General features: G+C 33.3%; 1 protein-coding gene and 1 non-coding gene across 4 annotated transcripts; one reads left to right on the top strand and one right to left on the bottom strand.

Moving 5' to 3' along the window:
- Positions 1–93: 93 nt before the first annotated feature.
- On the top strand, positions 94–27,810 carry STK (K-box region and MADS-box transcription factor family protein). Of its 3 annotated transcripts, none has more exons than XM_021103441.2 (9): positions 105–281; positions 1,325–1,514; positions 20,482–20,563; positions 24,567–24,628; positions 24,759–24,858; positions 25,264–25,305; positions 25,410–25,451; positions 27,233–27,396; positions 27,498–27,810. In XM_021103441.2, exons 2-9 carry the CDS (start codon positions 1,333–1,335, stop codon positions 27,526–27,528), a joined length of 705 nt encoding a protein of 234 aa, XP_020959100.1. In that variant the 5' UTR covers positions 105–281; positions 1,325–1,332; the 3' UTR covers positions 27,529–27,810. The 3 variants fall into 3 exon arrangements, with proteins under 3 accessions (XP_020959102.1, XP_020959100.1, XP_016204599.1); XM_016349113.3 differs by having other exon boundaries at positions 116–281; positions 27,494–27,810; XM_021103443.2 differs by lacking the exon at positions 25,264–25,305 and having other exon boundaries at positions 94–281.
- Positions 5,577–5,648, bottom strand: TRNAN-GUU (transfer RNA asparagine (anticodon GUU)). Its single transcript has one exon. It is a non-coding gene; the product is annotated as a tRNA-Asn (tRNA).
- Positions 27,811–27,854: the final 44 nt, after the last annotated feature.

Below are 27,854 nucleotides of genomic sequence, written 5' to 3'. Positions count from 1 at the left end.
CGTCCAGCATTTGTTTTGAGAAAAAAACCATTTGAGAGCTTAGCTGGTTAGTATCATTTTTCCTTCTTGAGAGCCCCTCTATGCACTCTTTTAATTTGCACTCCTTTCAAAGATAGACAAAGAAAGAAAGGGCTATAAATAGTAATGATGGAATTGAAATGGAACGAACAAAACTTACAGAAAGAGTGCATCAGTTTGGTCCTTCTTACTTAGCTTTGGGATTAGTATTCTTTCCGAGAGCTGTTGCCTGCTGTAGTAGTAGTCATCAAAGGCTGAGACAGGTCTGTATTCTTAATTTCTTTTCCCTAGGATCGGACTTAATTTTGTTCTTCGCACACAAAAATAAACGCATCAATTTATCATCATCTTTAATTTGTTTAATTTATTCTGAATCATAAACTATTAGTCTATTACTATATATGTTACTTTTTCTCTCTCTCCCTCTCCCTCTCCCTCCCCTTCTTATCTTCTTCTTCTTCTTTGGTTTTCTTTTTTTATTTTCCTTGAAATAAAGAGTTAGGGTTCTCTTTTATTGTTGGAGCAAATAATATCATTGATTGCTTCTTGCTTTCCCAAGATCTTTACCAGCATATTTCGTACCGTCTGAGTTCCGGCCAGTCCAAGAAATTTCTTGCTTGGCCTTACATATTTTAATGTTACGTTAAAGTGAAAGGTCTTTGGTATTTTCTTCAGCCTTCAAGAGAGTTTAGACGCCTGAAGAAATGGTCTTGTATGTTGAATCTAATGTGGACTAGGAAAGAGTAGGGACCTTACGAGCACATATATGTATAACTACATAAAGAAGATATAGATATGAGAAAAAGAGTACGGTAAAATTGATTAGATCTGTATGTCCTACTGTTCCATTCTCCGAATCTAATCTATACATATATAATCTTAGATCTTGCTCTTGAATTTTTTGATGAGACTTAAATGATTTTAGTGTTTATTTAATTATCTCTGATCCACCTCTGTTATTACCTACTCTGATTAAGGAAACAATTAATAGATACTAAATATAACAAGTTTTCACTGTTTTTGGCTTTTTTTTTTCTTATCAATCATTTTTTATTATAATAGACATCCATCCCAGAATACAACCTTTTAATACGTTATACTTAATAATAATAACAATAATAATAATAATAAATCCTTCCTTCGAAATAATTATCATCACAATAAAAAGATCTATCGATTTGGTAGATCTTAGTTTATTTTAATTTGTATAGGGACTCTTGTATGTGTTCTTTTTTTTTTTTTATCTTTTTTTCTCTCTACTATTCTTTCTGCCTTGTAATTCATTAATTGAATGTGTTTGAAAAAGGGAAAGAAATGGGGAGGGGAAAGATCGAAATAAAAAGGATCGAGAACACAACGAATAGGCAGGTGACGTTCTGCAAGCGAAGAAATGGACTTCTGAAGAAAGCATATGAGCTATCAGTGCTGTGTGATGCAGAAGTCGCCCTAATTGTCTTCTCCAGTCGTGGCAGACTCTACGAATACTCCAACAACAAGTAATTTTTAATTTCTTTCTAATCTCTATTATTTCTTCTAAAACAATTCAACTTTATATATAAACAATTAAGATGCATGAGGATATATATATATATATATATGTATGTTGCATTGCTGCAGTAGTTTGCCGTTTCAAATTGAGGTTGACCACTAATAACTGTAACTACCGAAACATGGCTAATTATATATTCATTATTCAGATCAGTTTAGACCAAAAAAAATTACAGAAGTAAAATATTTTAAAAAGGTTAAGAAGAATGTGATGTTTACAAAAGTACTGTTCTTGTTGGTTAAGTTTTACAAACAAAATTTGATAAAATTATGAAAGAATAAGAAAAGAAAAGAATGCGAACTTTTATTGATTATTGATTGATTGAATTGTACTGAAGTGTGTTGTAAACTATGAGGGTAAAACTAAATATATATAGAGCATTGTCCTATGAAAGATAAAAGCAAATAAAGATAAGATAGAGATAAAGATAAAGATAACTATAAGATAAGATAAAGACTAAATTATAATTTAATTTGTGTATTCTGTTGGGCTGAATTTGTGGGCCACAAGACTTCTTTATTGTTGTCCTGGGCTAATATAGAAGTGTAGTTTAATATGCCCCCGCAAGCTGGTGGATGGAAGATGTCAATAATCCACAGCTTGGATAAGTTCCAATGAAATTGTCGAGGAAGACGCCTCTGACGTAGTGACGCGGAGGAAGATGCGTGCGGCGGAGCTTGAGCTGCCGACGGCAAAAATATAAAAGGAGATGCTGTACTTGAGCAGCGAATCTTCAAAAATGCGCGCAGCGGAGCTTGAGCTGCCGGCGGCAAAAATATAAAAGGAGATGCTGTACTTGAGCAGCGATCTTCAAAAATGCGCGCAGCGGAGCTTGAGCTGCCGGCGGCAAAAATATAAAAGGAGATGCTGTACTTGAGCAGCGATCTTCAAAAAATACGTACGTATGACGCAATAACTTCAAATGGCGCATAGAGCGCGATAAAAAAAAGAGGGCGCGTGGAGCGCAATAAGAGTGCAGATGAAACTGCTAAAACATACGCAGATTAAACTGCTGAAACAAATGCAGATATGACTGCTGAAACAGAATGCAGACGAAATTGTCGGAAGAAAGGAGGCGCAGACAGAATTGCTGATAAAGAACCGGGGTAACCAAAAAGGATTTTCACTTGGATGCCTTTAACAAAGATTGGTTGGATCTTGAACTGGAAGATTGATTATTCATTGTGAGAGGAGGTTGAAAAAGAGGTAGGGTGATTTCTCACCGAAAAGATGATAGCTTATGTATCCTCTTCAAGGAGGATACCAAGGCTCTGATACCATGATAAAATTATGAAAGAATAAGAAAAGAAAAGAATGCGAACTTTTATTGATTATTGATTGATTGAATTGTACTGAAGTGTGTTGTAAACTATGAGGGTAAAACTAAATATATATAGAGCATTGTCCTATGAAAGATAAAAGCAAATAAAGATAAGATAGAGATAAAGATAAAGATAACTATAAGATAAGATAAAGACTAAATTATAATTTAATTTGTGTATTCTGTTGGGCTGAATTTGTGGGCCACAAGACTTCTTTATTGTTGTCCTGGGCTAATATAGAAGTGTAGTTTAATAAAATTATTTTTAAAAATTAATTTTACATAAAAATGTAGTGTTTATTAATAAAAATAAATTAAATTAAATAAATAGTTACCTTGTCTTTTGATGCAGAATAATATTAATTTTTATATAGCAATAAAATAAACAAATTAAAAATGTTATATCAATTATTTTATACTATTTTTTAATTCACAAAATATAAATTTTAATTATTAGAAAGTCTCTGAGTATAATATTCGATTTCGCAAAATTCAAACCTTTTAGTAATTATTTTTTTTTTCGAATTATAAAATTTATCCACAGCAATAAATTATAGTAAACTAACTAAGAAATTAGCCACGAAAATTAGTATTATTTAATAATATATTTTAAAATTACACATTCTTATATGAAAATTTTTGCCGAAACATTATATGTCATATAGAAAGGTAAGTTATCAACTGTCAGTCTTCATCCTACATCATTTAGGATACGTTTCTTTGTAAAAACAAGACACTGACACATACATATTGATGTATTAAAAAGTTTTATATAATAAATAAATAGAGTTTAATTTTAATGTATTAAAAAGTTTTATATAATTATATTTATTTTTTGATGATTAATTACGTGATTAATATGAAAAGATAGTTATTTTTATTTATACGATATTATATAATTATATATATGTATATATAACTACTTTATAATTTACACTCACAGTGAGTATATTAAAATTAAATTCAATAAAATATAAAGACAAATATTATATTTTGAGATATTAAATTAATATATTTTGTATTCTTTAATTAAAAAATACAAAAAATATTGAACGAAGACATAAATTTTTTTATTGTCACAGTTAATTTTTTATAAGTATATTTTTTATTATTTTATTTTTTTTAAATTTGTGTGAAGAAAAAATAAATGTAAATTAGACTTTTCATTATTTATTATATCTTATATTCAGTTTATTATTAATCAAAATACAAAAAACACGGTTAGAAAAATTGTTTAGCAAGCATTTATTTTATTTTTAGTGGCAATTAAAATAGTCGCTCATATATTTACCGAGAATTAAGAATTAGTTATTTTATGCTTTGTCACTAAAATTTTAGCAGCAATTATACAATTGTCAATTCAATAAAAAAAATATTTTAATGATCGTAAAAGTATACAATTGTCATTATAACATATGATAATAACGGCAAAAAATGCCAATGAGTTATAGCGCAAATGGCAGTCTCCTCATACTCAATTAAGAGGTTGCGGGTTCGAGTTTCCTATCTTTTGGTAAAAAAGTAAAAAAAAAAATCGTCTCCTGCAACATTATATTAAAATCGAACACATCTAATATAATTAATGGCAGAATTACTTTTATAAACATTAGGAATACAAATAGGACAATTTAAACGTTACGGATACAAATAAAACTTATCCCAAATGTTAGGCACAAACATGATAGTGTACTCTATCGATAAATATATAATTGTTGCAAAAACATAAATTAAGTAAGACATATAATGGTTATTATGTTATTGTTACTCAAAATTTGTCCCTAAAAATAAATTTTTGTTATAGTAAAACATTAATTTTTATATTTTTATCTTTTATATCTTGTTTTCAGTTTCATATCTTGTCGAAATCAAATACAGTCCTACACACAATAAAGTCTTAATAATTACAATGAAATTTGTGTTATTGGCCTTTTAATTTTGTTGTCTTAGAAAAATATTTAAGAGATAAATTAAATTAACTCAAAATTACTTTATTTTTATTTTTGTTAATAATTATTGGAATTTGAGTTTCATCGAGATCTTTAGAATCCTCTCTTTTAGTTAAATTCTCATTCGTGAGGAGGTGATCCAGCCGCACCTTCCAGTACGGCTACCTTGTTACGACTTCACTCCAGTCACTAGCCCTGCCTTCGGCATCCCCCTCCTTACGGTTAAGGTAACGACTTCGGGCATGGCCAGCTCCCATAGTGTGACGGGCGGTGTGTACAAGGCCCGGGAACGAATTCACCGCCGTATAGCAGTAGGAGAGGCCTGGGATAGTTTTATAGTTGCTCAAGTAATAAGAGGCTCGTTATTTCAACAAAACCTAAAGTAATATCTCTTTCCCCTTCAAGTTTACCTACTACGGTACCGGCGTGAATATGATCTCCACCAGACAAACGTAACGCTTTAGCTAGTACACGAAAGTGCATACCATGATTCTTCTGTCTATCGATAACTGCGTGCATTGCACGATGGATATGAAGAAGTAGTCCATTATCCCGGCAATAAAGAATTCTTTTTTTTTCTCAGTTATTTCGATTTAATTCTCTGTAAATGTAAAAAAAGAGTGTTTATGTAGAAAAATTTTTTTTTTTTGCGAATATATTCTTTTTTTCAGACTTTTTTTTTATTCTTTAGTCAATTGAATTGGTTGAATTGTTGTTCATATTATATTAATATGAACCAAACCTCCCCAAGTAGGATTCGAACCTACGACCAGTCAGTTAACAGCCGACCGCTCTACCACTGAGCTACTGAGGAACAACGGGAAATTTGATCTCATAGAGTTCAATTCCCGTATTTTTCTTCTCATCGGAATTTTTTCACAAAGATTTGCCATGGTAAGGAAGAAGGGGGAACAAGCACACTTGGAGAGCGCAGTACAGCGGAATTTTGATGCAACAGGTCTATAGAAGGGATTAACAATTTGGTTAATATATCAAAATTTGTTCCTTCTTGGCTAAAAGAGATTCCTATTACTCCAACCAACAAAGTAAATAATACTAATATAAACATAGAAAAAAGCATAGTATTGGTGGATTCATGAGGATAAAAAGGAGAAGGCTTTTTATGTCAAAATCTTTATTGTATATTTTTGTACATATAAAATATATATATTCTAATATATTAATAAATAATATATTAATAAAATATAATATTAGAATTATTAAAATAGAAAATATTGCTTTTTATGAATATATATAATATTTTATACGGTTAACCAACATGTTAACTAATCGATTACGATAAATTGGATCGGATTTTGCGGTTTTTTCTTCTACAGTACCTCGCCGTGACATGAGCGTGAAAGGGATAATCTGTTTTTTTTTATAACTTCTAAGGGCTAAAATGATTTATTTTGGCTTTTTGGCCCCATTGTTACTCTAGATGGTGAGGATGTTATTGATTGTGAACCATTATTGGGTTATTTACACAGAGGGATGGAAAAAATTGCGGAAAATCGAACAATTATACAATATCTGCCTTATGTAACACGTTGGGATAGACCTATTGCCGATACTAAGTAGCAGCCAAAAATTTGTATCCATTTTTCATGATATTATGCATGGATCAGATATATCATGGCGAATTCTTCAGATTCCATTGTGGAAGACACAATGGAATCTGATAAGTGAGAAGATATCTAGTATATTTATATATCTTTAATAGAATATATCTTTAATAGAAAGATATCTATATAATATCTTATTTATATATTTCTTTTTATATTTCTATATTTATTTTTATACTTATTTTTATTCAAAAAGAATAATATATATTAAAAAAATAAAAAACGAAATCCAATTTTATTAATAATTAGTTTTTTTTATTATTGCCGAAGAAATGAAATAAAAGATAGGGTAGAGGTATGACAAATTGGAGCTACTATGTACATTAGATATAATGATGTAATGGAATTGAAATTCGATATATATAAGTCTATATATAAGAAGGTCGATCTGAATATTTAGATACATATTGTAGATTGATCCATATTATATTATATTATAGAGTAAAAGTTTTTGCACTACAATTATAGAATAGATAATATAGATAATATGGTAGAAAGAAATCAATAAATATATAATACTAAATATAATAAGAACATAACATAAATGTTATATGCACCAAATTATAAATATTAAATTAAATAAAATAATTTTAAATTATTATTTGTTTACGATTATCATTCTTTTAATACACATGTATTGCTTATGATTCTTTTAATACACATCTATTGCTTCATGATTCACCTACATCTGTATCCTTTACTAGAGTTGTGACTTTACTAAGAGTACTATGTCTACACTATATATAAATAATACATTCGGATAGGAGTTCATAAAAAAAAAAAAAAAAAAAGGGGGTAAATAGGCCGAGTTGAAAACAGGACACCCAATTATTATATTACATTAAAAATTTGTTGCAAAACAAAAATTATATTAATATTCTTTCTTCCATTGAACGAAAATAATCAAGATCTCTGAAAAGAAAATAAAATTTTGCAAATTTATATAGTCAACAAATAAAAAAAAAGTTTATTTTTCTTTGTACAAAATTATATTTGAATATCGTACTTTTGTTATTATTTTCTCTCTTTTTTTTTTTGAATAAAAAAAACTTGAAAACTTCAGCTAAAAAGTTGGAAAATAAACAAAAACAAAAAAAAATAAAAAAGAAACTTATTTGATGTCAAATGTAGAGTTCATACACCATTGCTCTAACAAATTTATGATCATATCTTATTTTGCAACTAAATATATGTTCATAAGTCAAATTAGCATTTTCTGTAATTAAATAAGTTAAAAAGAATTTTTAAAATATATATAATACGCTAATAAAGTATGCAATATTTCTTTTATTAATTAATACCATATTTTATTCTAAATAAATTATTTATTTAGAATATTTTACTGTCTAAGAAGTTTAATTTTTCGCTATTACTATTTGGGCAATTTACGCATCTAAATTGTTTGATCCCCAATATTACGCAAATACATTGTTTCAGTTTTTAATACGCAAATGCATTGTTTCTATATTTTATGTAAACCGCTACTGGCAGTAGCGGTTTACGTGTGAGTGTGTGTGTGTGTGTAAACCGCTACTGGCAGTAGCGGTTTACGTGTAAGTGAGTGTGTGTAAACCGCTGCTGCCAGCAGCGGTTTACGTGAGTGTGTGCGTGTGTGTAAACCGCTACTGCCAGTAGCGGTTTACGTGTGTGTGTCTGAATGGGGCTGCCTATATAAACCATAGAGGGACCAAATGTGAAGAAGTAGAGTGTTATTCACAAATGGAGGGAGAGGATAGTTTTGTGGCTCTGGTTCACTGCTCTGGAAAAATTCAAAAGAGCAAAAGGCATGGTGTAAAATTCACAGATAGAGAACCGCTTAGTGTTTTTATCCGATCTTCGAATACGTTGGCGGAGATTAAGCAAAGCATATTACGGAAGCTCGGTGTGTGTGGGACGAAGTGGGTAAAAAAATTATTTTACAAGATTCCCATTGATGTTGTCTCAACTGGTGTGAGATATGAGACCTTCGTGATCGGGTCGGATGAAGACTTGCATGTCTTGTTTCACTGCAGGCGTAGTTTTCCGGAGGTGAGGGTAACTGAGCTGTTTGCAAAGTTGGAAGATGGTGTGGATAGCTCAAGGGCATCGGCCCCTAATCCTCAGTCGATCCCAGCCGGTGGTGCCTCAACATCGATGCCTGTGGTAGCAGTGGCAGTTCCGAATCCGGAGCCCGAACGTGCTGGGGCTGTTCATGCATATGTTGGTCCCGTTGTTCCTGATTTTGAATGCGATGCCGGACCGGATCGGGTTGAGAATGCACTGTTTGACGATGATTTGGATGAGGAGCCTGTCGATATTGGTGGGGACAGTGATGATGATATTCCAAGAGGCGGACGTTCAGCCCATGGATGTTCCGGTTCTGCAACACAGGAGTACCCTCCCCACCTCTCTTCTTTGAACTTGGAAGCCATCGGCCAACAGCAGAATGCTGATGCAACATTCGAGGGGCAGGGGATGCATGATGGGACAAATATGTCTGAATTTCAGATTGGCCAATCCTTCCAGAGTAAAGAGGAAGCCTTGTTGAGTGTGAAGGATTACAGTATTCGGCGTGGAGTTGAGTACAAGGTTATGGAGTCCGACAACCTGAAATACCAAGGGAGATGCAAGGAGTTTGGTAACGGGTGCACGTGGTTGATTCGGATAGTCATGCGGAAAAGGAAGGGCACATGGGAGGTTAGGAGGTACAACGGTCCGCACACGTGTATGGCCACATCGATATCAAGCGACCACAAGCAGCTTGATTATCATGTTATCTGTGCGAGAATCTATCCATTGGTTCGAGCTGATGCGTCGGTGTCTATTAAGGTGTTGCAAGAGGCCACGGAGGCGACTTATGGATTCATGCCTAGTTATCGGAAGGTGTGGTTGGCGAAGCAGAAGGCAGTAGCGCAAATATATGGTGATTGGGAGGAGTCATATGCAGATATGTCTCGGTGGATCCTTGGAGTCACATGCACGATGGAAGGTTCGATTGCTCTATTGAAGACGTCCCCGGTTAGGGTGGGTGACCAAGTTGACGAGGATAGAGTTTTCTTTCATCGGATGTTCTGGACGTTTCCTCCGTGTATTGAGGCTTTCCGCCACTGTAAACCGCTGATAAGCATCGACGGCACACACCTGTATGGCAAATATGGCGGGACGTTGTTGTTGGCGATCGCACAGGATGGTAACTCAAACATTTTGCCTGTTGGGTTTGCACTCGTGGAGGGAGAGAACGCAGATTCTTGGTCGTACTTTCTATCGAACCTTAGAAGGCATGTCACTCCACAGCAAGGTATTCTCGTGATCTCTGACAGACACAACGGCATCAAGGCTGCATTAGAGAGCCCCGATAGTGGTTGGCTACCCCCGCATGCTTATCGGGCATTTTGTATTCGGCATGTTGCTGCAAATTTTGCCCTCACTTTCAAGGGGCAGGATGCGCGGAGGTGGTTGGTAAATGCCGCGTATGCGAAGACGGAAGCAGAATTTGACTATTGGTTTGATATAATGAGGACGGAGAACCCGGCTATGTGCGAATGGGCAAACAGAATGCCTTATGAGAGGTGGACACAGCATAAGGATGGTGGGAGAAGATACGGTCACATGACCACCAACATCTCTGAGTGTGTGAACTCTGTCTTGAAGGGCACAAGAAACCTCCCGGTGACGTCTTTGGTTAAGTCGACATATCTCCGGCTGGCCGAGTTGTTTGTTGTCCGTGGGCAGACCGCAGAGGCACAGTTAGGGTCCGGGCTCCGGTTTTCACAGGCAGTAGTTAAGGCAATTGAGCGTAATCTGAAGGAATCGAGGTGCTTCACGGTGACAGTGTTTGATAGGCATCAGCTTGACTATACTGTGGCTGAGACGACTCCCACCGGGAAATTCTCTTTGAGTAGCTATCGGGTTTCTCTGAGGGATCGCACCTGCGATTGTGGATACTTCCAGGCGCTGCACTACCCCTGCTGCCATGCCCTCGCATGCTGTGCGCAGTCACGCCTATATTGGGCAACTTATGTTGATGAGGTGTACACCATGTCTGAGGTCTTTAAGGTGTATGAGATGTCGTTTTCACCATGTATTCCAGAGGGGCTTTGGCCACCATATGACGGGCCGACGGTTATACCCGATCCGGGCATGAGAAGGGCTAGAGAAGGACGACCACGGTCCACCCGCATCCGCAACAACATGGACGAAGCCGACACCAGCCGACCTAAGAGGTGTGGTCTGTGCAGGCAGCCCGGTCATACCCGACGGGTTTGCCCTCAGCGAGGATCTAGTAGTGGGATGTAGATTTATCTTTATGTATTTCGTTTATCAGTTATGAGTTTTTAGTCTTTTTGTTTTATCTTGTTAATGATAATATCGGTAGTTGTGTTTCACTTTTCTAGAGATATTGTGCTTAATTTCCATCTTAGCTAATAGATCGATAAAGAATAGACTGTCTCAACATAATCATAAGGTAAAAACTGAACAATATAAAAGTCCTTCCAACAAGACTAAAAATAAGGTCCAACGGGCATAAAACATAAAGTAACAAGTACCCAAAATAACAGTCATCCAAATATAAAAAACATAAAAGTCCTAAATCAGAAAATAAACTACATAGCGAGAAATAAAAAACAACAACACATGGTGCTAACCATCGCGATCATCCCTCGCAACATCATGAAAGTCACCAAGGAGATGAGATCCTGTCCCACATCGAGCTGGACGTCTGACTCGAGTCGGTCGGGCTGCCTCCTGTCCAACATCATCACGTGGAGGGTCTAACCCGAACGCGGACTGGGGGGTGCCCCCCATAGTGAACCAAGTATCCAACGGACTACCTGCAGGCACGTTCAGATCTACCCCATACTGACCCTGATAATCATGTGGCTGGGAATGCATCTCCGTCATATGTGGCTGGTAAGCTCCGGTCTCCATCTGCACATCCGGCATCTGCTGCTGGTAAGACTGGCCACCAAACTGCACATTCGACGTGCCAGCATCATTCCCAATCAACTCAGCAAAGTCTGCATAAAACCGTGGACTGACCAGCTGATCATCTAAATCCATAGTCATGGTCGGTGTGAACTCCGGCATCTGAGAATAAGCTCTGCTAGTGAATGTATCCCCTCCAGCCTCAGTCGCTGCGGTCCCACTAACTCCGCCTGCGTGCTGTGTATCATCCGGAGTTCTCCCACGTCTGGCATTAGCCCGACGAACACGGTGATCGACCTCAGCTCTAGCATCTCCGCCTGCGTCATCCTCCTGCATCGCATCATGTAACCACCTCCACTCTCGACCGGTGTCCCTAGTCCCAACACGACGGCGTCTCTCAACACGACGGTTGTCCGGCATATCAGGTAGCTGTGATCTGCGTGGAACCTGGGAGGATCCTCTCTGATATGCCTCCGGAGGTATCTGGGTGCCTCTAGGATCGGCAAATGCAGCCCCAGGGCTAAGGAACCGCTGAGCCTCTCGGTACCACCAATCTAGGTGATCTGCAAATGGGCCAGGATCTGCCACTCGCTCAATGGAAATGACGGCATCAAGTCGGTTCTCCCAATGCTCATGCCATTTCTGATAGTAGTGGGGAAACCACCTATCGCCACCCCTACCGTCCTTAGCATGCAGCCAGTCTACGTTCAAAGCATTCTCGGGGATATGTTGTACTCCACCCAGCTGTGGAACAACCCTGTCAACCTGATGCCACTCGATGACCGCAAAGTATATCAAGGCAGTCACGGCTCGCCACATGCGACTGTGCTCGTCTGTAAGTATCTCTGGATGGACCACGGCAAGTACATCAAGCGCGGAGTAGGGCTCCCACACAATCTGAAATTTAAGAACTCATCAAGGACTACGATAACAAGTATATATCTAGTCACGAATAGAGATCAAACAAAAATTAAAACTCTTGCTGCTATAAAACTTACATCACGAGCGGTCAGTCGATCCAATGCAAGCCGATACCTAATGACCCTCTGCTCCTTTCCATCATTAGGAGGTAAGTAGGCAGACCACCTAAATTTAAGTCATATGAGACACAAAGTTTAAAATATGCCCAATAAATTTGTTAAACTTAAAAAAGCATAACCCATACCTTGATGCCAGCGGGAAAGAGAAAACCTCAAACCCGGCCGGCCTAAGAGACGGAAACCGCCAGAATATCCAACTCTGAAGTAACTGGAGCGGGCCCGCAAGATTAGTCACATTTCTGTTTGCTACTCGACACATACATCGGTACAGCCACGCCAAAGCGGCCGAACCCCAGCTATACCTCCCCATGCCATCAAGGTTTGCCACAAATGGCAACCATCGTATATGAACCCGGTTCGCACTCTTGTCCCCAAATAACTGAGTCGATAACAGCATCATGATGTAGGCCCGTGCGTATATGCGGACAGTCTCCTCGCTCGCATCTGGTGGTAGCACCCTAAACCTCTCGTGGAACCATGTAAAGTGTACTGTCATCTGCTTGACCTTATTCGGTGGGGGCCGCTCACCAAATAGGTTCTCAAACCACTCCCAAGCTGGTCGGCCACCCTCCATGTATGTCTCAAACTCACCAAGGCAACCACTCACAGCCTCCCCATCCACAGGAAGCCCTAGCTGAAATGCCACATCCTGCAATGTCACTGTGCATTCTCCGAAAGGCATGTGGAACGTATGCGTCTCAGGACGCCACCTCTCAACGAACGCACTAACGAGTGGCTCATCCAACCAGAACCATTGGCTATTTAGCCTAGCCAAATGGTACAATCCAGCCCGCTCTAAATACGGGATGATCCTTTCATGCATGGGCATATTCTGTTGCCGCCTCACACTGTATATACACCTATTGGGCTGCACAGAACAACAAACGAAAACAGAGTGCAATTAAATTCTCCTATCCTTAAACAGATTTCCATATCTAACCGAATACGAATACCTTAAACCATCAGCAAATTCTCGTATATAATATTTAAAAAAAATTTCCTACTCACGATAGGGAAAATAACAACACAAATAATTTACTTATTAACATCCAGAAATTTTAAAATATTGTAAAGATTTAAAATTTAAAACTTCATATCATACAAATATCCTAAACAAACTATAATAATTCACTAATGTCAACTATCCCGTTCCCTAAACTAAACCAACATTAATTAGCGGGCATAACATTCATTGAATGGAATTAAATTTCAGGTAACTAGGCATATCTATAACTAACCAAGAAAAACTAAAAACACTAAACCAAGATTAGTGAACTAACATCCTAGCATGCGAACCCTAAATTCAGGATACAACGACTAATCTATAAATTCTAATTCCTCTACCTAACCTACCGTTTTTCTAACTAAGATATGCAAAGACTAGAAAAAAAATAAATATTAACTAACCTCGTCACCAATAGAACCGACAATATGCGCAACGCCGTTCAGTCGGTACAGGTTCCTGCCTGCCATGATAACTCGCCAGAAGTCGCCGCTGAGGAACCTCGGGCCCGCTCACAACTTGCTCTGACTTCTCTCTACAATTTCCTCTCTCTAGAAAACTCCTCAAACCTTCTAAACACATAATCCGCGGCTGCAACCACGGTTTATATAGGCAAACCATCACACGTAAACCGCTACTGGCAGTAGCGGTTTACACACACGCACACACTCACGTAAACCGCTGCTGCCAGCAGCGGTTTACACACACTCACTCACACGTAAACCGCTACTGCCAGTAGCGGTTTACATAAAATATAGAAACAATGCATTTGCGTATTAAAAACTGAAACAATGTATTTGCGTAATATTGGGGATCAAACAATTTAGATGCGTAAATTGTCCTTACTATTTTGAACCATGGTTTGAAACACGCGAAATGATGATCATTCTAGGTTAAAATGATATAAATAGTTCCCTTTTACCATTTAATTACCTTCACAATGCAATAATTGACGTTTGTGAGGATGGAAATTTGCCAAATCAAGCTGATGAATCTATTATAGAATAATAGAATCATCTGAATATCTAGACTGATTTTTTTTTTCATACACTCAAAAAATTAATACAAACTAAAATAGTTACTCTAGAACGTTTTGTTTTTCCCCTGAAAGCATCCCTCCAGTTCATGGGGGCACACATATTGGGAATAAAATATATTTTTTGTTCGTAATATTTTTTAAATTTTTTAAAATATTTTTAATATTTAATTTAATTTAATTTTGTCTTTAATATTTAAAATAGTTTTAATTTTACTCTTATCATTAAATTTTTATCGGTTAATAGTTAATTAATTTTTTTTTAGTTTTAAGTTTCTCTTATCTAATCTTAATCAATTTCAACCCTTCCAACTCTTCACTTCTCTACCACCACCACAATCATCACATCACATCTATTAGAATATCATAATTAGGGAACAAAATTAGAAAAATATCAAAGAGGATTAGAAAAAAATCAATGTAATTTATTAGGATATTATTCCATAACGAGTGTACTCTTAGCGTACTCTTAGTCTATATATTGGTAAAAACTTTGTAATCATATGAGAAATATGAATAACAAAAATGATACTTTTCTAAATAATTCTTTATTTCTTTCCTAAACTCTTTATACCATGGTAACCTGGTATCAGAGCAGAGTTAGGTTCTAGGGACTCAAAATCAACTATTTCTTTACAAATTGTAAATATGCTACGCAATAATTTTGGAATGCGATCATCACAAACCAATTCTGACAATTTGTCAATTGGTTTCAAACTAAACGGATATGATTATCCATTATGGGCAACTCTGATGAAAAAAGCAATTGGTGGAAGAAGAAAGAAGAAACACACCAAAGAAAACTGCTTAAATATTGTGGGTTACCCAGATTGGTGAAAAAATAATCCAAAGTCATCAAGAAATCAGAGTAAGGGAGCCACCGCTGTGAGCATCCCAGAGGTCACCAGCAGCAGTGACGAGGCCAGAAGAGAGGAAGCAAGTCACTATGGCAAGGCAGCAGCGGCGGTAAGGGCAAGGACTACTGAACTCCTTGCCTGCTCAGCCCAGACCGCGACTCAATATAAAGGGGATACCCAAAATCAGAATCCAATTAAAAAGATAAATGAATGGATTTTCGATTGTGGGGCTACTGATACTATGACTCATGACCTCCATGAGTTTAATAGCTTGACTATACCCTCAAAAGCTCATATTGAAACAGCTAGTGGAGAATTAATTGATGTTAAAGGAGGAGGCACCATTATTTTTTCAGAAAAATTAAAATTAAAAAATTACCTCTATGTCCCTGCACTATCATCAAAATTATTGTCTGTTAGCCAAGTAACAAAGGAATTAAATTGTGTGGTACTCATGTACTCTACCTTTTGTCTTTTACAGGACATTCTTACGAAGGAGATCATTAGGCGTGGTACTGAGCGAGAAGGCCTTTACTACGTTGATGAAGTAGCACACCAGGGTCATGGCATGCTTGCTCACGGTTACTAGGCAACTTTGGTTATGGCACAGGCGTCTCGGACATCCTTCATTTGGGTACCTCAAGTTACTATTTCCTAGTCTTTTTACAAGTAGTACTGAACCCCTCAAATGTGAAACTTGTATTCGTGCAAAAAATCACAGAGTTTCTTTTCCTCCAACTAACACTAGAGTCAATTCTATTTTTTCTCTAATACACTCAGATGTGTGGGGTCCAGCTCCTATTTCCCATAATAATTTTCAATATTTTGTGTTATTTGTGGATGATTTCTCTCGCATGACTTGGGTATATTTTTTAAAACATAAATCTGAAGTACCTGATAAGTTCTTTGCTTTCTACCAAATGATTCATACTCAATTCAACAAGAAAATCCAAGTACTTCGCTCAGATAATGGTGGAGAATTTATAAACCAGTCAATGCACGACTTTTTTATGAAAAATGGTCTTATTCATCAAACTTCCTGCCCAAATACACCCCAACAAAATGGTGTGGCTGAGCGGCGAAATCGTAAGTTACTTGAGATGACCCGAGCCATGCTTTTTGATGCACAAGTTCCAAAAATTTTTTGGCCTGAAGCTATAGCGACCTCTGCCTACTTACTAAATCGCCTACCTACCCAAGTTCTCCACCACAAAACACCCTTACAAGTCTTGGCTACTCAAACTGCAATCCCGCCTATTCTAACCTTACCACCTCGAGTATTTGGATGTTCCGTCTTTGTCCATATTCCCAAAGCCAATAGAACTAAACTTGATCCTTGTGCAGAAAAATGTGTTTTCGTTGGGTATGCTACACACCAAAAGGGGTATAGGTGCTACAATCCAATCACTCGTCGTATTCATGTGACCATGGATTGTGATTTTTTAGAATCTGAATTTTACTTTAGCCGCCAACATGGCATTCAGGGGGAGAACAATAAAGAACCACCAAGTTGGCTAAATAACCTTTGTTGCCCAGAAACTGTTCAAACAGAGCAAGTAGATGGAGCCACCGAGCATACTTCACTCAACGTAGAAAACAACTCAGTACATACAACCAGTGAGAGTCCTTTTGAGAATGTCAGACAAGAGGTAAGTAATTGTCAATCTGATAATTTACTCCCTGTTTTTAATGAGGCCACTAACAATAACAGTATAGCACTGGAACATAAAGAACCAGAACCCAATACCTTTATTCTTCCTCCAAGAAGAAACAGAGGGATGCCTCCTGATCGGTACTCACCAGAACATGTTCCCTGTAACTCAAGATACCCAATAAGAGTGGCTAGAGAAGGAATGGCAGATGTTGCAAAGGCTTTTTCCGCCAGACTCTTAACAGAAGACATTCCAAGAACTGTCCGAGAAGCTAATGTGAAAGCTGAATGGCGAAAAGCCATGAATATAGAAATGGAAGCTCTAGAGAAGAATGAAACTTGGGAAAAGTGTATCCTACCGACAGGAAAAAAGCCAGTCGGGTGCAAATGGGTTTTCACCATTAAACACAAGGCAGATGGCATTATTGAACGGTACAAGGCAAGGTTGGTGGCCAAAGGTTATACACAGACCTATGGTATCGACTACACTGATACTTTTTCACCGGTTGCAAAGATCAATACTATCAGGGTGTTGTTTTCAATAGCAGCAAATGAAGACTGGCCACTCCATCAATTTGACGTCAAGAATGCTTTCTTGCATGGAGAGTTGAAAGAAGAAGTGTACATGGAAGCTCCTCCAGGTTTCTCAACGGGATTTGGAAAACATGAAGTTTGCCGATTAAAGAAGGCTCTTTATGGGCTTAAACAATCTCCACGTGCCTGGTTTGGAAGATTTACAGTTGCCATGAAAAGGTATGTGTACAAGCAAAGCAACTCTGATCATACCCTTTTTTTGAAAAAACGGGGAGATTTAATCACTTGCCTAATAATCTATGTGGATGATATGATCATAACGGGAAGTGATGCTGAAGAAATTGCAAAATTGAGAAGGAACTTATTTACAGACTTCGAAATGAAGGATTTGGGAGGACTAAAATATTTCTTAGGAATAGAGGTTCTACGATCCAGCAAAGGAATCTTTATCTCCCAAAGAAAGTACATTTTGGACCTTCTGGCAGAAACAGGAATGGTGGATTGCAAACCAATAGATACGCCCATGCAAGTTAATCACAAGTTGAAGATGGTAGAAGGTGCCACCCTAGCAGATAAGGAAAGGTACCAGCGACTGGTTGAAAAACTAATTTACTTATCATATACTCGGCCTGACATAGCTTATGCTGTGGGAATAGTAAGTCAGTTTATGCATAAGCCACAAGAAGATCATATGGAAGCTGCTATGAGGATCGTTCGATATTTGAAGGGAGCTCCAGGAAGTGGAATCATTTTCAAAAGGAATGACTATTTGAAGGTTGAGGCATACACTGACGCAGATTGGGCGGGCAACCCAAATGATAGAAGATCAACAGATGGTTACTTTACACTTGTTGGAGGCAACCTGGTAACTTGGAAAAGCAAGAAGCAGAAAGTTGTAGCTCTTTCAAGTGCTGAGGCAGAATTTTGAGGGATCGTTAAAGGCATAACTGAAGTATTGTGGATAAGACAATTGATGACTGAGATTAGGTTTCCACCACAATCGCCAAGCTAGTTGAAATGTGACAACAAAGCCGCAATCAGCATTTCAGAGAATCCTGTACAACATGATAGAACAAAACATGTTGAGGTGGATCGACACTTTATCAAAGAAAAAATTGAGAATGAAATTATTGAGCTTCCATTTGTGAGATCAGAAGACCAGTTGGCTGATATTCTTACTAAAGCAGTTTCAAGACAAGCCCTTGCTAAAGTTCTAACCAAGCTGAGTATTGGTGATCCCACTACTCACCTTGAGGGGAAGTATTAGAATATCATAATTAGGGAACAAAATCAGAAAAATATCAAAGAGGATTAGAAAAAAATCAATGTAATTTATTAGGATATTATTCCATAATGAGTGTACTCTTAGCGTACTCTTAGTCTATATATTGGTAAGAACTTTGTAATCACATGAGAAATATGAATAACAAAAATGATACTTTTTTAAATAATTCTTTATTTCTTTCCTAAACTCTTTATACCATGGTAACAACATCTACCACTGCTACATACACTTTCCTTCACCTTCTCATTTTATTATTTTTACTGCAGCCTCTCTCAAGTCACCACTGCCATTACAACGCCATTTTCCACTCATTATCAAACTCAACCCCATCACAGGAGCAACTATCAAATCTCCACTCTCACACACAATAACAAGTATTTTTTTTATTTAAAAAAAAAACAAACTTGACAAGAGAAATAGAGAGCAGAAGGAGAAGAGAAATGAGACATAACCAAAGGCAGAATAAGAAAGGTGGATGAGGTGAATATCAGAGGCAGAAGGGAGGACGAACGCAAGCCGAGACGGAAGGGAAGGCGAACCAGAAACGGAGGCGGAGGGAAAGACGGGGGCCGTGAATCCGAGGCGGAGGCGGAGAGGAGGATGAGTGCTAGCCAAGGTGGAGGGAGGGCAAACCAGAGGTAAAGTGCGGAGGGAGGACGAGGGCGACGAATCTGAGGCAAAGTGATGATGAGAGTGACGGTGAAAAAGTAGGAGTAAGAGTTAGAGTGATAGAGATAATGGATATTTCGGTAATTTTTGTGTTTTGCGGTGGCACTAAATCATAAAAAAAAGTGCGTGATCTCTCGTTATTGAATGTAATCTCACACTATTAAAATTGAAAAAAAATTTGACTAACTACCAATTGGTAAAAACTTAATGATAAGGATAAAATTGAAATTATTTTAAACATTATAAACAAAATTGAATCAAATTAAATATTAACGATAATTTTAAAAAATTAAATTTTAAAAATAAAAATTATATTTTACCTCACATACATATATATGCATGCATAAATGCATTGGAAGTGCCTTATATAGTAGACGCTATTATGTAGTGGAAATAGCTATAAGATCGTTCCTCCTAGAGCAAGTTAGTAATGTTCATAACTCGTAACAGAAAGTCTAGGGATCAACAATTTTATTAAAATTTAACTAGCACTTAACCATAAAAAATAAAATGAATAATTTTTTATTATTAGATATAATCTTTCACTGTGAAATATATTTATGATGACTAATTAATGATTATATATCATAATTTCTACTGACCCCTAACACTCATCAACTCATAACTATTTTCTAACTACGAGTTACAACATCAACAAACTAAACAACTAAACTATAAATTATAAATTATAAATTAATTGAGTAAAAATTTACATGCAATTATTTGTATATAAATTTAATAATTAAAAAATATTAAATAATTTAATATGTTTAATTAAATTACAATTTAATATTTTTAATTATAAATTTTACATAAATTTTTATCTGCTAATTAACTGTTTACACTACTTTCATTATCCTATGCGCACGCACCCACACAATTGAGCTTGTTTTCCTTTCAATTTCCACTATACGATTCTGAATTTGTTGATGGATTTATTACATTGTAATGATTCGTTGTCTTTTTTCAATTTTTTTCTTTTCTTTTTTTCTTGTCGTTTGGTTCTGATATATGATCTACTATTTATTTGACTACTACTTAGTATAAGGTCAACTATTGAGAGATACAAAAAGGCATGCTCGGATCATTCATGCACCAGCACTGCCACCGAAATTAACGCTCAGGTAATACTAGCTAGCCAATGAATTTTATACAATAATAAATAATTATTAAAGAATTAAATAGTGATTTATTTATGGATTTAATGAATAAATAAAGTGTTTTAACATTTCATTCACACAACTTTGGCTTTTAATTAAAAAAAAAAAAACTTTCTTATTTTAAACCTTAACTATTAAGAATTTCGTAATCTTCTGTTCAATTCATTGCCCTCAATCACATTCAAATTAAAAAATTCATTTTGAGTTTTTGCATTCAAAAGATATTTATACTTCCTACATTCAAAAGATATATATATATATATATATATATATATATATATATATATATATATAGAGAGAGAGAGAGAGAGAGAGAGAGAGAGAGAGAGAGAGAGAGAGAGAGAGAGAGAGAGAGAGAGAGAGAGAGAGAGAGAGAGAGAGGACTACTCAATTAAACACATAATATAATATAGAAGTTTCTCAATTATCATCTCTCTTTTTGGTTACTTTAATTTATAATACAAAGGTTGTTTATGGAGTTACGTTGAGGGATACAAAAGAAATGAAAAAAATTGTTAATAAATGTAAAAGAAGAAATATGAGAATATAATAGGTAATTATTAATAAATATTGAATTAATTATAATTGATTGAAATTAATGAAATATGATGAGTAACAATGATCCTTTTATGTTTTAACGTAAAATATTATTGTTAATTCTAGAAAGATAATATCTAAAGTTATCTTATATAACATAATATTTATAATTTTATATACACAATATTTACAATTATATATTTATTATATTTAAAATTATATAATTATTCTAATAATAATTAATAAATATTAAATAAAATAATTTGAGATTATTTTGGCTTTTTTTTAATATTATTTAATATTAATTATGGACTATTTTTTTGGCTGATTTTATATTATTTTTCAAACTTTTTTTATAAGTTACAAAATTCATACCTATATAATTTAGAGTTTTTAAGATTTATAGAATTCTTACTCACTCTCTCGCACATTCTAATTTAATTTTGGTTATTATAGTAATCGATGCACCATGTTGGAGAAACTTAGTTTCTCTCTAGAGATAAAATTTAATTTGTTAGCTTCAAGTTCATGAAAATAAGTGTATGTTCGTATAAATATAAATCTTTGGATTTAAATTAGCATGTGTTCTCAGTATAGGTTAAAATTATTATTAATTTATTTAAATAAATATACAGTAATTATATAAAAAATTAAATTTTACATATTTTTATAATAATTTTTTAATTATTAATTTTAATATACACTTTTATAATAGGTTTTTTATTAATAAGGGTAAAATACTATTTTGGTCTGACCTCCAATATTTTGAATAAATTTTATTTTGGTCCTTGACGTTTTAATCATTTTATCAAAACGTTTAAAATGACATCAAGTCATCAATGTTATTCTACCGTCAAATCTCTCACTAACACTTAAGGAAATTGATGTACTATATTAATAATGTTTTTATTAAAGCTACGTTTGCTCAACCTTCTTTTTCATCTTCGGTCTTTTAACAAGTCCAAATTTCATTCTCATACTCTCGTTTTTTTTCCTCTTCACACTCTTCTTGAAGAATTAATAATATAAAAAAGAAAGAAAAAAGAAAATAGAAGAATGACGTTTAGACTTATTGAAAGAGGATAAAAATAAAAGAAGATGATTGATGAAATGTAACTTTAACAAAAATATTATTAACAGTACATCAATAATCCTGTTAATTATTTGTAAAAAATTTAATAATAAAATAACATCGATGTTATTTTAAATATTTTAGAATGAAAATAGAATGATTAAAATATTAGAGACCAAAATAAAATTCACTCCAAATATTAAGAATTCAAATAATACTTTATTCCATTAATAATTTTAACCTATAGATTAGATATTAGCTAAATTTTAAACATTATATTCACTCTAATATATATGATGACCAATTAAATAAGCATATTAATGTTTTCTTTTATTAATTACATGGGGAGAACATCTTGTATAAACACGTGGATTGACCACATCGGCTAAATAAAAATATTAGATAATCAATTTTTTTTTAACTAAATTTAACTAAATCAAATTTATGTGTGCATGCATGTTTATGTTTAGATTCTTATCCATAATTTTTTTTTTCTTCCATCTTTATTATCATCATCATCTCTTTTTTCATCACCTCTTTTTTTTCTTTTTCTTTTTTTTTTTTATCATTTTCTTTTTTTTTTTCTTTTTTTTCCTCCTTCTATTTTATTATCATCATTATTATTTTCATCATCTTCTTTTTATTCTTCTTAATTTAACATCATACAATTAATTTAATTATAAGAAAAATAATACAAGAATTTTAAGATAATAACACAAGAAATTTGTTAAAAATGACACCAAAATTTTTTATAAATGATACAAAAAAATTTTAAAGAATCATATATCTAAAATTTTAATTTATTCAACTAATACAATATATTTAAATATTTTTGGAGTAAAAAAAATACAATAATTAATTACAAATGACATAAAAATGGCTAGACATCTTATATACGAGTTTCATAGCATTCAATTAGTTTAATAATAAAAAAGAATTGGTTAAAAAAATTTTGGATCACGATTAAAAAATTTCGGTGTCAAAATTTTATGTGTCACAGTTAAAAAGTTTTGATGCTATTTTTAATAAATTCTACACAATTCAAAATTTTTCTCCCACTTTCTTTGCTTCTTCATCGTCCTTTTTCTTTTTTCCTTTTCTTGTTTCTTCTCATAATTTTTCTTGTTTCACCCTCTTAACAAAAACTTGTATCACCGTTAAAAATTTTGGGTATTATTTTTAATAAGTTCTATACAATTCAAAACTCTCCTTCCTCTTTTTTCATCCTCTTAACAAGAACTTGTATTACAGTTAAAAAATTTCGGTGTCAACATTAAGAAACTTCTCGTGTCATACTTAAAAAATTTCAATATTATTTTTTTGAATAAATTCTACACAATTCAAAACTCTCAATCACCTGTTTCTTTTCTTTTTTATCATCATCATCTTCTTTTTCTTTTTTTCATCATATTTTTTTTATTTTACCTATTCATAATTCTTCTTATTTTACCTATTTAACAAGAATAAAAATAAAAAAAAATACTGCAACAATGAAAAAGAAAAAGAAAAAAAAGAAGGAAAAAAAAAAAAAGACGCAGTAGCAACCAAAAAAGACAATAAAAAAAATGCATAAAAAAAAAGAAAAAATACGGAAAAAAAAGTCTAATTCACATGTATATTGTGTGAGGTTTTTGTTGGATTTAACCAACTTAATTAAACTTGATTAAAACAATCTTGAATATGTAACGGGCTGCACACTAAAACCTACCTATGCATTAATAAGCACATTAGTGTGTACATAATGTGTTAGTGTATATAAATGTGAGTGAAATTTTAAATTGTTGTTTTTAAAAAAGTCAAATTCTTAAGTCTCTAACAAAATTTTATCCATATATGTTTTTAAGGATTGTTCTTTCAGACAGATAAATCTCTTGTTAGTTTGCTCCGTTAACTATTAATGAAATTATCTTACGTGATCGTTAATTTGGTTAAGTAGCTTTTATGCGTCACGCCGTATCGAAACAAGGGGAGGGAATTGGTTCTTCTATAAGACTATAACACAAGACGACATTCATTTTTAGAAAGAAAAGATATGCAATGCTTCGAACAAGGACTACTTTGTTTTATAATTATAAATTTTTTTAAAAATTTAATTTTTTTATAATCAAATTTATTAAAAATTTGACTTTTTTTAAAACAATGTTACAAATGCATTGAGCGCGCAATATTTGGTGATGTTCTTTGGTGAATGTGATAATATTTTTTTATTATTAAATATATTTAATATTAATTGTAAATTGATAATTAAGTTTTAATAGTAAAATTAGAGTAGTATAATAGGTTCAAAACTTTTTTCTGTGTCTGTCTGTATACTCCTTCTTAATCAAATTGAACTATCTGCCGCGCCTAAACTATCAGTATTATCAACAAGAATCTGCAAAGTTGCGACAACAAATACAGATGCTGCAAAATTCTAACAGGTGAATTTTTTTGTTATCCCTGTTTATCTTAAAGCTTCAAATTAGTTGCCCAAAAATTGTAACGGACATATCGTATTTTGTGAATTCATTCCATTAATGCTGTGTGGAGTGTTTATGCTTTCTTTTTTAGGCACCTGATGGGTGATGCATTGAGCACACTTACCGTGAAGGAACTTAAGCAGTTGGAGAACAGACTTGAAAGAGGAATCACTAGAATCAGGTCTAAGAAGGTATCAAGTTAAACCAAAAAGGAAGAATGCATATCATGTTGTTGTTGTTAAACGTTTCACTTGTTCTTTTCTATATCTTCTAGTTGCACATACCTGATCTCTTGAGATTTTTTTCATTAGCGGATAGACAAATTAATTATTAAATAACTGTTTTGATTCCTTTAAATTTTGTATCGTCACCAAATAAATACGATAATTATTTTACTACGTGAAATATAAAATGGTTGTAACAAGATGCACTTAATTAACATAAATCACACAAGATTATCTAATTATTAATAATAAATATCTAAAATTGACCAATTCAGAGTCAGAGGATCAATTCTCTGATCGATCTTAGATTTAGACTCACATGTAATTCTTTTTATTGATACCTTTTCCCCCCTCCCTCTCTAACTACTACAGCATGAGATGCTGCTGGCAGAAATTGAATACTTTCAGAAAAGGGTAATTAGCACTTAAGTTCCCTGAATTAATTTATTTACTAGCATTTATATTCTTCTATATTATTTGTTTACAACTGATCGATAAACCTGCATTATTCAACTTAGGAGATTGAATTGGAAAATGAAAATCTTTGCCTTCGGACTAAGGTAAGCAGTCGCAAAACTGTTCATTCTTTTCTTAGTACTTTTAGTATATATATGTATGACTCATATTTTGTTATTACGATGAATAAAAATCTTTAAGGTTTAGTCCCAGAATTTCGGATATGATAAATGATCATAGTGTAGATGTTTTCAATGGTAACTCTATCATATATTATTATAGTTTATATATGTATAACCTTTTGAGATTCAGGATTGGAAAGTAATATAAAAAATATATTGGATAAAATATATATTTTGTCTTTAGAATTTTTATAAAAATATTTTTAATATTTAATTGTATTTAATTTTATCTTTAATGTTTACGATTTGTATTAAAATTATTCTTGGACATTAAATACATCTAAAATATTAGAGACAAAATTAAATATATATCAGGATCATTTTAAAATAAATTAAAAATATTAAAGACAAAAATAAATTAATTAAAAATATTAGAAACAAAAATAAATTAATTAAAAATATTAAAATAAAATTAAATAAAATTAAATATTAAAATTATATTTTTTTAAATTATAAATATTAGAAACAAAAAAATATATTTTATCCTAAAAAATAAAAATATTTATCAATGTTAATTAATATTTTAAACCAACGCCTTGTTTTTATACTATTAAAATTTAGTCTTTAATAATATTTAGAATTAACTAAATATTAACAAAAAATATTAAATTTTGCTAGTCACCTAATATTACTTCTAAAAATTATATAGGAAATGTTAGGTAATCAATAATTTTCTTGAATAACATGAACAATCACCAATTAAATCAAAACACACTACACTTTCAAATTATCTACCTAAATCTTAATATTAGAATAACCATTTACACACCAAATAAAATGAACATTCGATATATCTATTATTCACATTGTTTAGCATTTTCATTATCTACCTATACTTTTCCAAATTATATATATCGTCTATACTTGAATGAATGAATTTGTCACTTACATACATGATGGAAAAGGTAAGTGCATAAAAATCTTGATAAATTAAATTTCTAGGGCATAAATTGAAGTAGGAAGCATTCACTCAAATAATGATAAATACTTTTCCAAAAGATTAGCTATATCAAAATTATATATCAGTATTATTTGGTCAACTTCAAATGTTGTGTACAATTCAATTATTTTAATAATTAATTTTTTTTAAGGAATAATTAATTATTTTGTTAGAAAAATATATATGTAAAATATATATAAATTTATACAAATACACAATAATTAATTTAGTGTTTAATTCTTTGTATTTATAAAACATTCTTTCATAAAAAATCAAAATCCAAAATTTATACGTTCAAAATATGTAAATTTACATATAAATTAAAAGATCCAAAACAACATATCCAGAATCCTAAAATATATCTTACGATTTCAAAAATAGAGAACTACACATTCAAAGTTATATTTTGGTATTTTGGATGTATAAGTTTTACATTTGAGATATTTTCTTTTCTAACTTTAGATGTGTAACTTTACACATGTATATATAGACTCAACTACTTAGAAATTGAAAAAGAACAGAACAAGTGTTGTTCTTTATGACTTTATATGTGCACACAGTTTGCAATGCATCACTCTATTTTTTTTTTTTTTTAATCTAATGTAAAATATTTCAATCTTATTAACATTTTTTCTCTTCTTGTTATTATTAACCCTGCTGCATTCTCTTTAATTTCTTTCTTTTTCTTGTACTAATTAATTAATAATCAATAGATATAAATTTTTCCCCTGGATTACAATAATAATATGTACAGTAATATCAGATAACTGATGTTGAGAGAATTCAGCAAGCAAACATGGTTTCTGGACCTGAGCTGAATGCGATTCAGGCGTTAGCTTCTCGTAATTTCTTCAATCAAAGCATGATTGATCAGACCGCCGGAACTGCTTACCCTCAGTCATCAGACAAGAAGATTCTTCATCTCGGGTATGGATGCGCCTGCCTAGCTCCATTACCTATTATCATCCTTACTTTGTTGTTCTTAATTGGTTGCTATTCTTTTTGTTTGTGAATTTTGCTATAGCTAGTGCAGGTGAATCGTGTTCGTTTGAGGAATAATCCGCCAGGGGCATGAATAACAGTATCATTCGCTATGTGACTATTAATATATCCAGAGATTGCTGGTTGCTAAAAAAAAACATACAGTTCGACTAATGCTTACTGGCCTAGTTAATTATGTGACCAACTACATCGTCCTTAGCTACTTGATTGTCTTTCTTGATATATATTACTGTTACTATTCCTATGGACGTTCATATATTGACGATTATATGATGACCGTATAAATATGATATGGATGATATTATGAGTTTGAATCGGTAAGAAAAGATTTTTCTTTTAGAGTTATTATTTTTTTAAAAAATAAAAATAATTTATTGTGTAGA

The sequence above is a fragment of the Arachis ipaensis genome, chromosome B9, assembly GCF_059453495.1.
Source record: "Arachis ipaensis isolate K30076 ecotype BB chromosome B9, ASM5945349v1, whole genome shotgun sequence".
Classification (NCBI taxonomy): Eukaryota; Viridiplantae; Streptophyta; class Magnoliopsida; order Fabales; family Fabaceae; genus Arachis; species Arachis ipaensis.
This window is presented reverse-complemented; position numbering and strand designations above follow the sequence as displayed.